General features: G+C 46.1%; 1 protein-coding gene across 1 annotated transcript in view; it reads left to right on the forward strand.

Moving 5' to 3' along the window:
- LOC137619446 (golgin subfamily A member 6-like protein 2) overlaps nucleotides 1–12500 on the forward strand; it is a 58637-nt gene that overhangs the window by 28849 nt on the left and 17288 nt on the right. Inside the window, exons 10-11 of the mRNA XM_068349504.1 lie at nucleotides 2877–2896; nucleotides 4944–4976. Of these exons, the coding sequence (XP_068205605.1) occupies nucleotides 2877–2896; nucleotides 4944–4976 (53 nt within the window). The remainder of the gene's footprint in view (nucleotides 1–2876; nucleotides 2897–4943; nucleotides 4977–12500) is intronic.

Consider the following 12500-nt stretch of genomic DNA (forward strand, 5'->3'; position numbering starts at 1 on the left):
ACTAGGCGCCACAGAGGTTTCTGCTGGAGAGGAGGGTGAACTAGGCGCCGCAGAGGTTGCTGCTGGAGAGGGGGGTGAACTAGGCGCCACAGAGGTTTCTGCTGGAGAGGAGGGTGAACTAGGCGCCGCAGAGGTTGCTGCTGGAGAGGGGGGTGAACTAGGCGCCACAGAGGTTTCTGCTGGAGAGGAGGGTGAACTAGGCGCCGCAGAGGTTGCTGCTGGAGAGGGGGGTGAACTAGGCGCCACAGAGGTTTCTGCTGGAGAGGAGGGTGAACTAGGCGCCACAGAGGTTGCTGCTGGAGAGGGGGGTGAACTAGGCGCCACAGAGGTTTCTGCTGGAGAGGAGGGTGAACTAGGCGCCACAGAGGTTGCTGCTGGAGAGGGGGGTGAACTAGGCGCCACAGAGGTTTCTGCTGGAGAGGAGGGTGAACTAGGCGCCACAGAGGTTGCTGCTGGAGAGGGGGGTGAACTAGGCGCCACAGAGGTTTCTGCTGGAGAGGAGGGTGAACTAGGCGCCACAGAGGTTGCTGCTGGAGAGGGGGGTGAACTAGGCGCCACAGAGGTTTCTGCTGGAGAGGAGGGTGAACTAGGCGCCACAGAGGTTGCTGCTGGAGAGGGGGGTGAACTAGGCGCCACAGAGGTTTCTGCTGGAGAGGAGGGTGAACTAGGCGCCACAGAGGTTGCTGCTGGAGAGGGGGGTGAACTAGGCGCCACAGAGGTTTCTGCTGGAGAGGAGGGTGAACTAGGCGCCACAGAGGTTGCTGCTGGAGAGGGGGGTGAACTAGGCGCCACAGAGGTTTCTGCTGGAGAGGAGGGTGAACTAGGCGCCACAGAGGTTGCTGCTGGAGAGGGGGGTGAACTAGGCGCCACAGAGGTTTCTGCTGGAGAGGAGGGTGAACTAGGCGCCACAGAGGTTGCTGCTGGAGAGGAGGGTGAACTAGGCGCCACAGAGGTTTCTGCTGGAGAGGAGGGTGAACTAGGCGCCACAGAGGTTGCTGCTGGAGAGGAGGGTGAACTAGGCGCCACAGAGGTTTCTGCTGGAGAGGAGGGTGAACTAGGCGCCACAGAGGTTGCTGCTGGAGAGGAGGGTGAACTAGGCGCCACAGAGGTTTCTGCTGGAGAGGAGGGTGAACTAGGCGCCACAGAGGTTGCTGCTGGAGAGGAGGGTGAACTAGGCGCCACAGAGGTTTCTGCTGGAGAGGAGGGTGAACTAGGCGCCACAGAGGTTGCTGCTGGAGAGGAGGGTGAACTAGGCGCCACAGAGGTTTCTGCTGGAGAGGAGGGTGAACTAGGCGCCACAGAGGTTGCTGCTGGAGAGGAGGGTGAACTAGGCGCCACAGAGGTTTCTGCTGGAGAGGAGGGTGAACTAGGCGCCACAGAGGTTGCTGCTGGAGAGGAGGGTGAACTAGGCGCCACAGAGGTTTCTGCTGGAGAGGAGGGTGAACTAGGCGCCACAGAGGTTGCTGCTGGAGAGGAGGGTGAACTAGGCGCCACAGAGGTTTCTGCTGGAGAGGAGGGTGAACTAGGCGCCACAGAGGTTGCTGCTGGAGAGGAGGGTGAACTAGGCGCCACAGAGGTTTCTGCTGGAGAGGAGGGTGAACTAGGCGCCACAGAGGTTGCTGCTGGAGAGGAGGGTGAACTAGGCGCCACAGAGGTTTCTGCTGGAGAGGAGGGTGAACTAGGCGCCACAGAGGTTGCTGCTGGAGAGGAGGGTGAACTAGGCGCCACAGAGGTTTCTGCTGGAGAGGAGGGTGAACTAGGCGCCACAGAGGTTGCTGCTGGAGAGGAGGGTGAACTAGGCGCCACAGAGGTTTCTGCTGGAGAGGAGGGTGAACTAGGCGCCACAGAGGTTGCTGCTGGAGAGGAGGGTGAACTAGGCGCCACAGAGGTTTCTGCTGGAGAGGAGGGTGAACTAGGCGCCACAGAGGTTGCTGCTGGAGAGGAGGGTGAACTAGGCGCCACAGAGGTTTCTGCTGGAGAGGAGGGTGAACTAGGCGCCACAGAGGTTGCTGCTGGAGAGGAGGGTGAACTAGGCGCCACAGAGGTTTCTGCTGGAGAGGAGGGTGAACTAGGCGCCACAGAGGTTGCTGCTGGAGAGGAGGGTGAACTAGGCGCCACAGAGGTTTCTGCTGGAGAGGAGGGTGAACTAGGCGCCACAGAGGTTGCTGCTGGAGAGGAGGGTGAACTAGGCGCCACAGAGGTTTCTGCTGGAGAGGAGGGTGAACTAGGCGCCACAGAGGTTGCTGCTGGAGAGGAGGGTGAACTAGGCGCCACAGAGGTTTCTGCTGGAGAGGAGGGTGAACTAGGCGCCACAGAGGTTGCTGCTGGAGAGGAGGGTGAACTAGGCGCCACAGAGGTTTCTGCTGGAGAGGAGGGTGAACTAGGCGCCACAGAGGTTGCTGCTGGAGAGGAGGGTGAACTAGGCGCCACAGAGGTTTCTGCTGGAGAGGAGGGTGAACTAGGCGCCACAGAGGTTGCTGCTGGAGAGGAGGGTGAACTAGGCGCCACAGAGGTTTCTGCTGGAGAGGAGGGGGAACTAGGCGCCACAGAGGTTCCTGCTGGAGAGGAGGGTGAACTAGGCGCCGCAGAGGTTGCTGCCGGAGAGGAGGGTGGAGAAGAGGCTGGAGAGGGGGCTGGAGAGGAGAGTGTAAGTAATTCTGCAATTGAACTTTTAATTTCTATTTATATGCATTTGATCTTAGTGAAATATCGGTGACATTTGGTCGCTGGGGAGGTGTGAAATTCAATGATAATTCTTAGGAAATTTCTCCAAAATTCTTATTATTGAACTGGGTATATATCTCATAAGTTAACGAGTAAACCATAACAAAATGTTTATAGAGAAATATTCTAATATTTTGTTCTCTCTTTTCCAGTGGGTTCCAGGCTGCTAAAGGTAAGTTAATGTGATTTGTTACTAGAGTTTCGGTATTTTCTAACAAAATCATTAGTAGGTAATGTCTACCTCTGTTCCTTTGTCACTCAGTTGGCAAAAATCTTAAGAATGGAGGAACGAATCAAAAAAAAAATGATATGCAAAGGTCCTTTTGTGGTAAAGATACACTCACTATTCTTCAACAATCCATCAATTTTTAGTCAATAGTTGACCTACGATTGAAAGTTGCATCAAAGCCTCTCGATTGCAGGTTTAATTTATTGCCGATAACAACTTTTGTGAATCGTTCACACTAATGAAAAATAAATTCAGTCTATATTTATTGTAGGAAAGAGTAAAAGTAGATATTCAGCCTATTACTCATATAAGTAATATCTCTCTCTCTCTCTCTCTCTCTCTCTCTCTCTCTCTCTCTCTCTCTCTCTCTCTCTCTCTCTCTCTCTCTCTCATATATATATACACACACACTCACACACAAACACACACACACATACATATACATACATATATATATATATATATATATATATATATATATATATATATATATACTGTATGTGTGTGTACGTGTGTATATGTTCATGTCTATGTGTGTGCGTGTGTATTAGCAGCACATCATAGAACTTGCGAGGATTGCTTACCAAAATGCATGAAATATCATTTGAGATTACGCTCAAGATAAATAGAAGAAAGGCAGAAATGATGAGAACCGAATATGGAATGGAAGATAAAATATAATTTAAATGATAAAGGATTAATGAGTTTGAATCAATATCTTTTGGAACTGTGATCTCTAATACAGGGTCATTAAAAAAAAGGTTTAAGAAAAGATTTAAAATAGCCTGAAAATTGTATATAAAACTCGGGTGATATATCAGTTTAGTGAGATCAGTGTTACTGTATGGACACCAGTCGTGGTATGACAATGAAACAGTATCCAACAGATTTTGTAGATTTGAGAGCAAAGTCCACGGGAGAATATTGGGTGTTAAATGGCAGGACAGGATTAGAAATGAAGCCATAAAAGAGATTATTTGAGTGCTATATGTGGATGAGGTTATGGTGAGGGGTAGAAGGAGATAGTTTGGGGTTGCTCTCTACAATCCCCAAGAAGGATTAGTTTACCAAATATTTAACCGAGCTCCACGAGTCACTAAAATACATTAAAGACCAAGCACTACAGTACTAGGAAGCGTGAAATATGAGAAGATGAATGGGGAAATGTTAATTTAGAAGGACAAGATACAGACGACTGACGAAATCTAACAAAGGCCCTTTACGTAGATATGCGTAGGTAGAGATGATCATAATGATGACGATATATATATATATATATATATATATATATATATATATATATATATATATATATATATATACAGCAGACGAACATCTTGCATGTGTCATAGAGGCTTCCCAATCATACACAGATAAATGCTGTGGTATCGACATGTAAAATCATACAAACAGACAGAGAGTCAGCGGAAACATCATTGGCACCAGACCCAGTCAGCAGGTTTAATGCCACAAAATGTACACACATAATTCCTGATTGGAAACACAAGATTCAAAATACACTCATTTACACTTTCCTCATTTCAAAAGTATAAACTCTCTCTCCTTTAAGATTTAGAACACACTCACACACACATATGTAACCTACATATAGGCACATTTATAAACTTGTACAAAAACAACATGTGCATTGAACAGTTTCCGTCGTCACAATGCCGGACAGGGTAGATTGGTCAGCGTGTGAGACAGACTAAATTCTCAGAGCAAAGCAATCTATTATATTTGGTCATGACTTGTAAACTTTATGTGATCACGACGATAACTAAACCATTTCAGCACGTTTAGATGTCCCAACTCAAGTGTGTCCCTGAGTTTGTCTATTGTTAATTACTCATGACGAATGTTATTCTCTTTTATTTGAATATTCTTTTGTGCCCTGTCCTTATGTTAGATATTTTGTAATATTTCCACAAGTGTCATTCATATTTACTCAGTTTCAAGCTTTTGATTGATACTCTCTTATCTTTTGCAGCTGTTGGAAAAGCTGCAGAAGCTTTGGAACAAGGTATGATATGTTTTTGCCCAATAGTTTAGCATCTTAGATAAGGTTTTGGATTTTGAAATGTATGCAATTAAACATAGATATGCACACACATGAAGGACACATTCTCCGTTTAAAATCACCGAGTTTTTTCATTGTGCAATGGCAACTTAAGACTCAACTAAATGTTGTTCTGTCTAATGTTGTTTAAAAGAACTTTTATTTTCCCAATCCCAAAGATCAAACATTTTCCCCGGAGGAACAATAGTATTATGTCTGAGGAAATCAGATATCAGATACTGGATTTTATTCTGTGGTATAACGTACATAGGATGTTACGTGACGACAGGTGTGAGAGTGTCCAGTTGTTCACTTAAATTGATATTGAATTTGAAATTTTTTTTTTTTCAGTTTAATGAGAAGTGTTCAGCAAGATAGAGGATTGAAGAAAAGAAGAAAAGCAAGTCTAAAAGGAAATTTGTAAATATATCTTCGGCATCTTAAATTGTAAATCTTAAATGGGAATATGCTTGAGATTTACCCCTGTAAAACCAATTGTTTAGAATTATTAATCTTTCCAACAATTCTTTATTGGATTATGGAATAAAAATAAAACTTACCATTATTTTTTCTGAACCCTTTCCTACTTCAAATCTTCAAGATTTCACTTGATATGCATCAACACAAATTAGAAACTAAATCAAAAGTAGAAATATTATTGCACATCGACTGTACGATCATAAAAAGGTATTTGATTTTGTTTAATAGACTTAAAGCTTGATGTAAGATATGGAATGCTCCTACTAGAAAGACTGAAGATATTAAGGTTTTCAAGAGGAGACTGAAGACTTTCTTGATTTCCAAGTGCTTCGATAATGTGGATTCTACAATAAACACAGAGTTCGATGAGTGATACTCTTAAGACCTAAGAATGTATATGACAAACAGATCTAGTAAGTCCTGTAGGATGCAGGGTTCCACGATGGAATAGGTCCAGGAAACCAGCCCTTCCAGTAATCCTGGATAGGACTAACTGAAAACTGACGATCAAACGAAAGAACGAGTGCACAGCAGGTTTGAATGTTATATAATTGCAGAGTTTGAATTGTTTCTTCTGTACCAATCGTGGGTCACACGATCATACATAAACTATTTTGTATATATTAAGCTTGTATCTGCGCTCTTCCCTCGCACTAAAAAGAACTTGAATAATTATGTCTCCGGTTTTCCTCTGTAACATTGTCTGTCTTGTGAACATGAAAAAGCCTGTTGCCTCGAGGTTTTGTATATAAAGGAGAGTGTTCTATAATAAACTACTCAGTTGATTGCTTCCTGCCTTTGAGTCCTAACCTTTCTCTCGGCCCGTCACATTGGTGACCCCGGAAGTCGACTCGCTTCCACCGCCTTCCACCCCCACCCCCTCGCCCCTCCATCGTTGGGATATGGCGGACTCTATGGCAGTTGGCGCTACGGCCGCTCCATTCAAACTTTCATCGTTTGCCAGCAGAGAGGCGTTTTCTTGGTTCCAGCGCGCAGAAGTTCAGTTTCGCATCAGGGGCGTGACTCGCTCAACCACCAAAGCAGATTATGTTCTCACAGCGATACCCGAGGACACCTTCCCAGAAATATCCGACTGGCTTTGTGAACAAGGAGACACCCCAATAGCATATGACGCCCTCAAAACATACCTTCTGCAGCAGCACTCGCCATCGCCAGCCGCCCGTATAGCAAAGCTTTTTCAGCTCTCGCAACAACCGTTGGGGGACCAAAGGGCTTCGCTTGACCTCAGGGAAATGACCAGTATCGCTCGCCTTCAACTTACCGCAGACGGCTCTCCTCGTGAGGTGAACCTACTTCGTGCCCTTTGGATACGCCGTTTACCCGGACCTATACGCGCTGCCATACCCGATGTCGATAGGTTACCCATAAAGGATTTGATGACCAAAGCCGACGCCCTTATGGACGGCCACTTCAAGACCTCCATCAACGCCTCCACCCCTGACGAAAAGGATGCCTATTCAACGTCAACCGAAGCTGACATGAATGCCGTAGGACATACACGCCTACCCCGTGACGTGCCGAAGCAGCGACAAAGCCGCCCACCACCCACCAATCGCTCGCGCCCCAACGAACGACTTCTACAGCCACTTACTACCTCCCATCCACCGCAGTTTTGCTACTACCACTTCAGATTCGGGGCAACCGTGAAGAAATGTGCCATGGATTGTCAGTGGCCAAAAAATGTGTAAGTAGGCCATCGCTCGTAACGGTGGCCTCCCGTGTTTCTAATCTTTTCTTTTTACAGGATGCAGGAACGGGTGTGCGATTTTTGGTAGACACGGGTGCTTGTCGTTTTCTTTTGCCAAGGAAACTCTTCAAGGCACGACCTAGTCTGTCTACATCTGCCGACGTCCACTTGGTAGCTGCCAACGTATCTGCGATACCCACCTACGGTTACGAGAACCTCACATTATCGTTTGAAAACGGTAAATTCAATTGGAAGTTTCTCGTTGCTGACGTCACATTGCCAATCCTTGGTGCGGATTTCCTCTCTCATTTCCACCTTCTGGTCGATGTCGCCCACCGACGATTGGTCAACGCAGGCTCGTACTTGTCGACACCTCTTCAACCCGCCCCCTCTAACCTGGCTCTCCACATCAGCGCACCCACGGATGCCTACGCCCACCTACTCACGTCGTACCCGGAAGTTTTCCGTCCAGAACTTCGCCAAACGCCCACGGTTCCTGTCAAGCACGGTATTTATCACCATATCCAGACGACGGGACCCCCAGTCTTCGCAAAATTCAGACGTCTGGCACCGGAACGATTGGTAGCCGCCAAACAGACGTTCACCAAAATGGAGGAAATGGGCCTTTGCCCATGGTCATCACCCTTACACATCGTTCTGAAGAAAGACGGCTCCCTCCGTCCGTGCAGGGATTACAGGCGCCTGAACATGCAAACAGAACCGGATCACTACCCCCTCCCAAACATTGCCGATGTGACCTCCTACCTGCACAAAGCGAAGGTTTTCTCTACGCTCGACCTCCTGAAGGGGTATTATCGGTGCCTATGAACCCAGAAGACATCCCCAAGACCGCCATCACCACTCCGTTTGGTACATACACCTTCAATTACTCCGGTTTTGGCCTTCGTAATGCTGGGGCCACGTTTCAACGTCTCATGGATGGCATCTTAGGGGACCTCCCTTTCTGTGTATGTTATGTGGACGACATACTTGTGTTCTCCTCCTCAAAAGAGGAACACCTCCATCACCTGCGCATCGTGCTCGACCGCCTGCAACAAAACGGCCTCGTAGTCCGGTACGACAAGTGTACCTTTGGCGCCAACGAAGTTTCGTTCTTAGGGCACCGCATCACCCCTGAAGGATTCCACCCCCTCCCTGAGAAGGTAGAAGCCGTTCAGGACTTCCCCGTGCCCTCAACCATCAAAGTTCTGCAGGAATTCTTGGGCATGATCAGCTATTATCACTGTTTTCTGCCAGCCATTGCCGCCACTCTTGCTCCCCTCTACGCCTCCCTCAAGGGCAAGCCAAAGGTCCTGAAGTGGGGTCCCCTTCAAGAAGCGGCCTTCTGCAATGCAAAGAAGGCCCTATCAACTGCTGCGGCTCTCACTTTTCCTATCCCACATGCCCCTCTCCTTCTCTCCACCGATGCCAGCGACGTCGCTATTGGTGCAGTACTCGAGCAGGTGGTCAACGGCTCGCCCCGCCCATTGGCCTTCTTCAGCAGAAAACTGTCCAAGGCAGAATCGGGTTATTCTACCTTCGATCGAGAATTGCTGGCGGTGCACTTGGCTGTCCGTCACTTTCGTCATTTCTTAGAAGGTACGCCCTTCGTCATTTCTTAGAAGGTACGCCCTTCGTCATTTCTTAGAAGGTACGCCCTTCGTCATTCGCACAGACCACATGCCTCTGGTGCACGCCTTCACTCGACAGTCTGACGCCTGATCCGCCCGTCAACGACGACATCTCTCCGCCGTGGCTGAATACAATTGCACTCTTCAATACGTCCCTGGGAAAATGAATCCCGTTGCCGATGCCCTGTCAAGAAACACGTTGGCTGCCGTTCAACTAGGATTGGATTACAACGCCCTGGCTGAAGCCCAAGACAGGATCCAGAGTATCAAGCATGTAGGACATCCTGCACGTCCCTCCGTTGGGAAGACTTTCCCCTCGAAGACTCCAACACCACCCTCCTCAGTGACGTCAGTACTGGTAGACCGCGACCTTGGATTCCTGCTCCCATGCGCCAGCAGGTGTTTGATTTCATTCACGGCCTTTCACATCCCTCGTGCCGTTCTACTGCACAGCTGCTGAAGGCAAAGTTCATTTGGCACGGCATTCCTAAGGATGCTAAGGATTGGGTCCGCGCCTGTACTTCTTGCCAAACTTCTAAAGTACATCAACACACGGATTCAGGAGTAGGCACCTTTCCTCAACCTCAGTGTCATTTCGCACACATTCACGTCGACGTTGTAGGCCCCCTACCCACATCACAAGGACATCATTACCTGTTTACCGTCATTGACCGCTCCAATCGTTGGCCTGAAGCCATTCCCATGGAAACTGCAACGTCCACATCATGTACATCTGCCTTACTCTCTGGATGGATTTCAAGATTTGGTAGTCCTGAGCATATTACTTCTGACAGGGGAACCACTTTCACCTCTCAATTGTGGACATCATTAGCGAATCTCCTGGGCATCACCCTACATCAGGCAACGGCCTACAACCCCGCTGCCAATGGAATGGTTGAACGTTTTCATCGCACCCTCAAAGCAGCCCTCATGTCCCGCTGCAAGGATTGCAACTGGTTTACTCAGCTTCCCTGGGTCCCCCTGGGACTAAGGACCACTCCTAAAGACGCCCTCGACGTCTCAGCAGCTGAAATGGTGTATGGCGAACCGTTGGTCGTCCCTGCCTAATTTTTTCCTTCTAAAACCTCCTCCGACGATCTCCAGCGCAACGTCACGTCGTGGGAAAATTTACTCCGTGCCGCCAGACTTACAAGCCCCCAGCGAAGCATCACATACCAACGGACTTGCACTCTGCAACGCACGACTTCCTGCGCAACGACACTAGCAAGCCATCGCTAACGCCCCCTTACACGGGCCCTTTCCTTGTGACCCGGCGCAGTCCGAAAGCATTTCTACTAAACATTCGTGGCAAAGAAGACTGGGTCTCCATTGATCGTCTAAAACCTGCTTATCTTCTGCCAAATGACCCGCCTACAGTTCGCCTCTCTAGATCAGGGCGCCCTATTTAACATTTACAGTATGTCATTTTTAGGGGGGGAGCCATGTACCAACCGTGTGTCATACGATCATACATAAATTATTTTGTATACTGTATATTATGCTTGTATCTGCGCTCTTCCCTCGCACTAAAAAGAACCTGAATAATCATGCCTCTGGTTTTCCTCTGTAACATTGTCTGTCTTGTGAACATGAAAAAGCCTGTTGCCTCGAGGTTTTGTATATAAAGGAGAGTGTTCTATAATAAACTACTCAGTTGATTGCTTCCTGCCTTTGAGTCCTAACCTTTCTCTCGGCCCGTCACACTGCACTCACAAATTGCTAGTTATTTTCGTGCCAATAAATCAAGAGCTGTCAACATTAAAAACTTTTTTTCCATATATATCTATGGTTGCACCTTGGTGCCAAATGACCTTTCTGGCAATGAAACCAGGATATGAAGCCAAAATTGAATAATCTTGAGCCTTTTAACATAATTCTATAGGTAGGCTAACCATTGCAGAAAGTATCATTGGACTAATCAGCTAATAAGATTAGAACTTGAAAATCAAATTATTGTAAAATGGCTACACATAATTTTTCACCCAATTTGTGAATAAAAAACCTTTGATATACAAGAAATTAAGATTATTCCTAAGTTCTTATAGCGATAATAAACTCAAGGCACAATGGGGGGATTGTGTGATATACGTGGAAGATACTAAGTTCAAGAAGCTAACTAGTACGAGCACTCGGTAGAGCACATACCATCACCTATATCATGTATATTTCAAGATAGACAAGTGAATTATGCACATTTTGGCACTGGTTTTGTACAAGTCAGATAAAAATTGATCACGATATAGCAAAAAGACGTTTTTGATCTTTTCGTTACCTTGACCTTGACATTTGACCCAATCGCTTCCAAAATATAATCAAAATATTCTTGGATCATAACCAACCATCACACCAAATTTCAACTAAAATACAGCAAAAGTAAGTTGAAAATAACCTTCATATTTAAGTAACACTGAAGGCGTGTTTCTCCGTCTCCCCAACTTCGAGCAAAACTGAGGGTAACGACCTTTGCTTGAGAGAGTTCGAATAACAGACGAAGAGTCAATAGCTCTTCAGGTAAGCCTTATGCCATATATAATGAGGTGATTACCGTTACGAATAATTTAACTAATGAAATCATTCAATACAAATTAAGGCATAACTAACGAGGCAATTACTCCTGTCCACCGGTGGAATATGAAGCAAAAACAGATATTCTATTTAACAAAAAAACATTATAAACTGTTTATACCTGTGCTTTTTTACCTACATTTCCTGCTTTTCTTTTTATTGAATTTTACATAGACATGTCTGTGTCCAGAGGTCTAAACTAGTCCTTGTTTAAGTGTACCTGTGCTGACATAAGTCCAACTTAATCAAATTCTTTAAAATATTTAAGGATTTTATCCGTGGTTCCAATTCAAATCCGGATGTTCCAAAGAATTTGATGCTTGTTGCCCTAAAGTAGTTGAGAGAGAGAGAGAGAGAGAGAGAGAGAGAGAGAGAGAGAGAGAGTCTTAAAAACTTTGGACGTAGTTATGAAAAGTCTATAGACAATTCTATATGATGTGATTATATAAACAACGAAAAGTGAGGATTCTTGATTAAGCTGGTCAAAAACGTTCCCTAGTTTACGCGCGAGAATAGTTAAAGAAAAAAAAAAGGACATTACAATTATATGTATATAAAATTTCTTGTAGTTTTGTCCCTCTTGCTGCTTTAATTGGATGTCAGCGTTAAGTTCCAATTTACTAAAAACATGGCAAAGTTGTCAACAATGTTGCAGAAACACCGAAATCAAACAACCCTGAACTATAGGCAGTAGCCTACATTGGTGAGGAGATTCACCATTGAAACTCTTAATTTCCTAACAGAATATTCGTTATACAACTTGAGAGAGAGAGAGAGAGAGAGAGAGAGAGAGAGAGAGAGAGAGAGAGAGAGCTCAAACTGGTAAACGTGGCTGATATTGCCAACAGTTGTCAAACTGGGGGTGTGTGGACACAAAAAATGAATCTTGAATCAATTCACTTATTTAACCAAAAGATTCAGAGCTCTATAACGCTTTCTGAAATTCCTGAAGTCTGTCGTTGAAACTATATCTAAAATAATTGTTTATATTTATCTTTATCAAGGATCGTGTTTACTCTTATAGATGAATGTTTACCGTCATCAACCGCTTCACTCATTGGCCTGAAGCCATTCCCATGGAAACTGCAACCTCCGCATCATGTA

This window comes from Palaemon carinicauda, chromosome 26 (genome assembly GCF_036898095.1).
Source record: "Palaemon carinicauda isolate YSFRI2023 chromosome 26, ASM3689809v2, whole genome shotgun sequence".
NCBI lineage: Eukaryota > Metazoa > Arthropoda > Malacostraca > Decapoda > Palaemonidae > Palaemon > Palaemon carinicauda.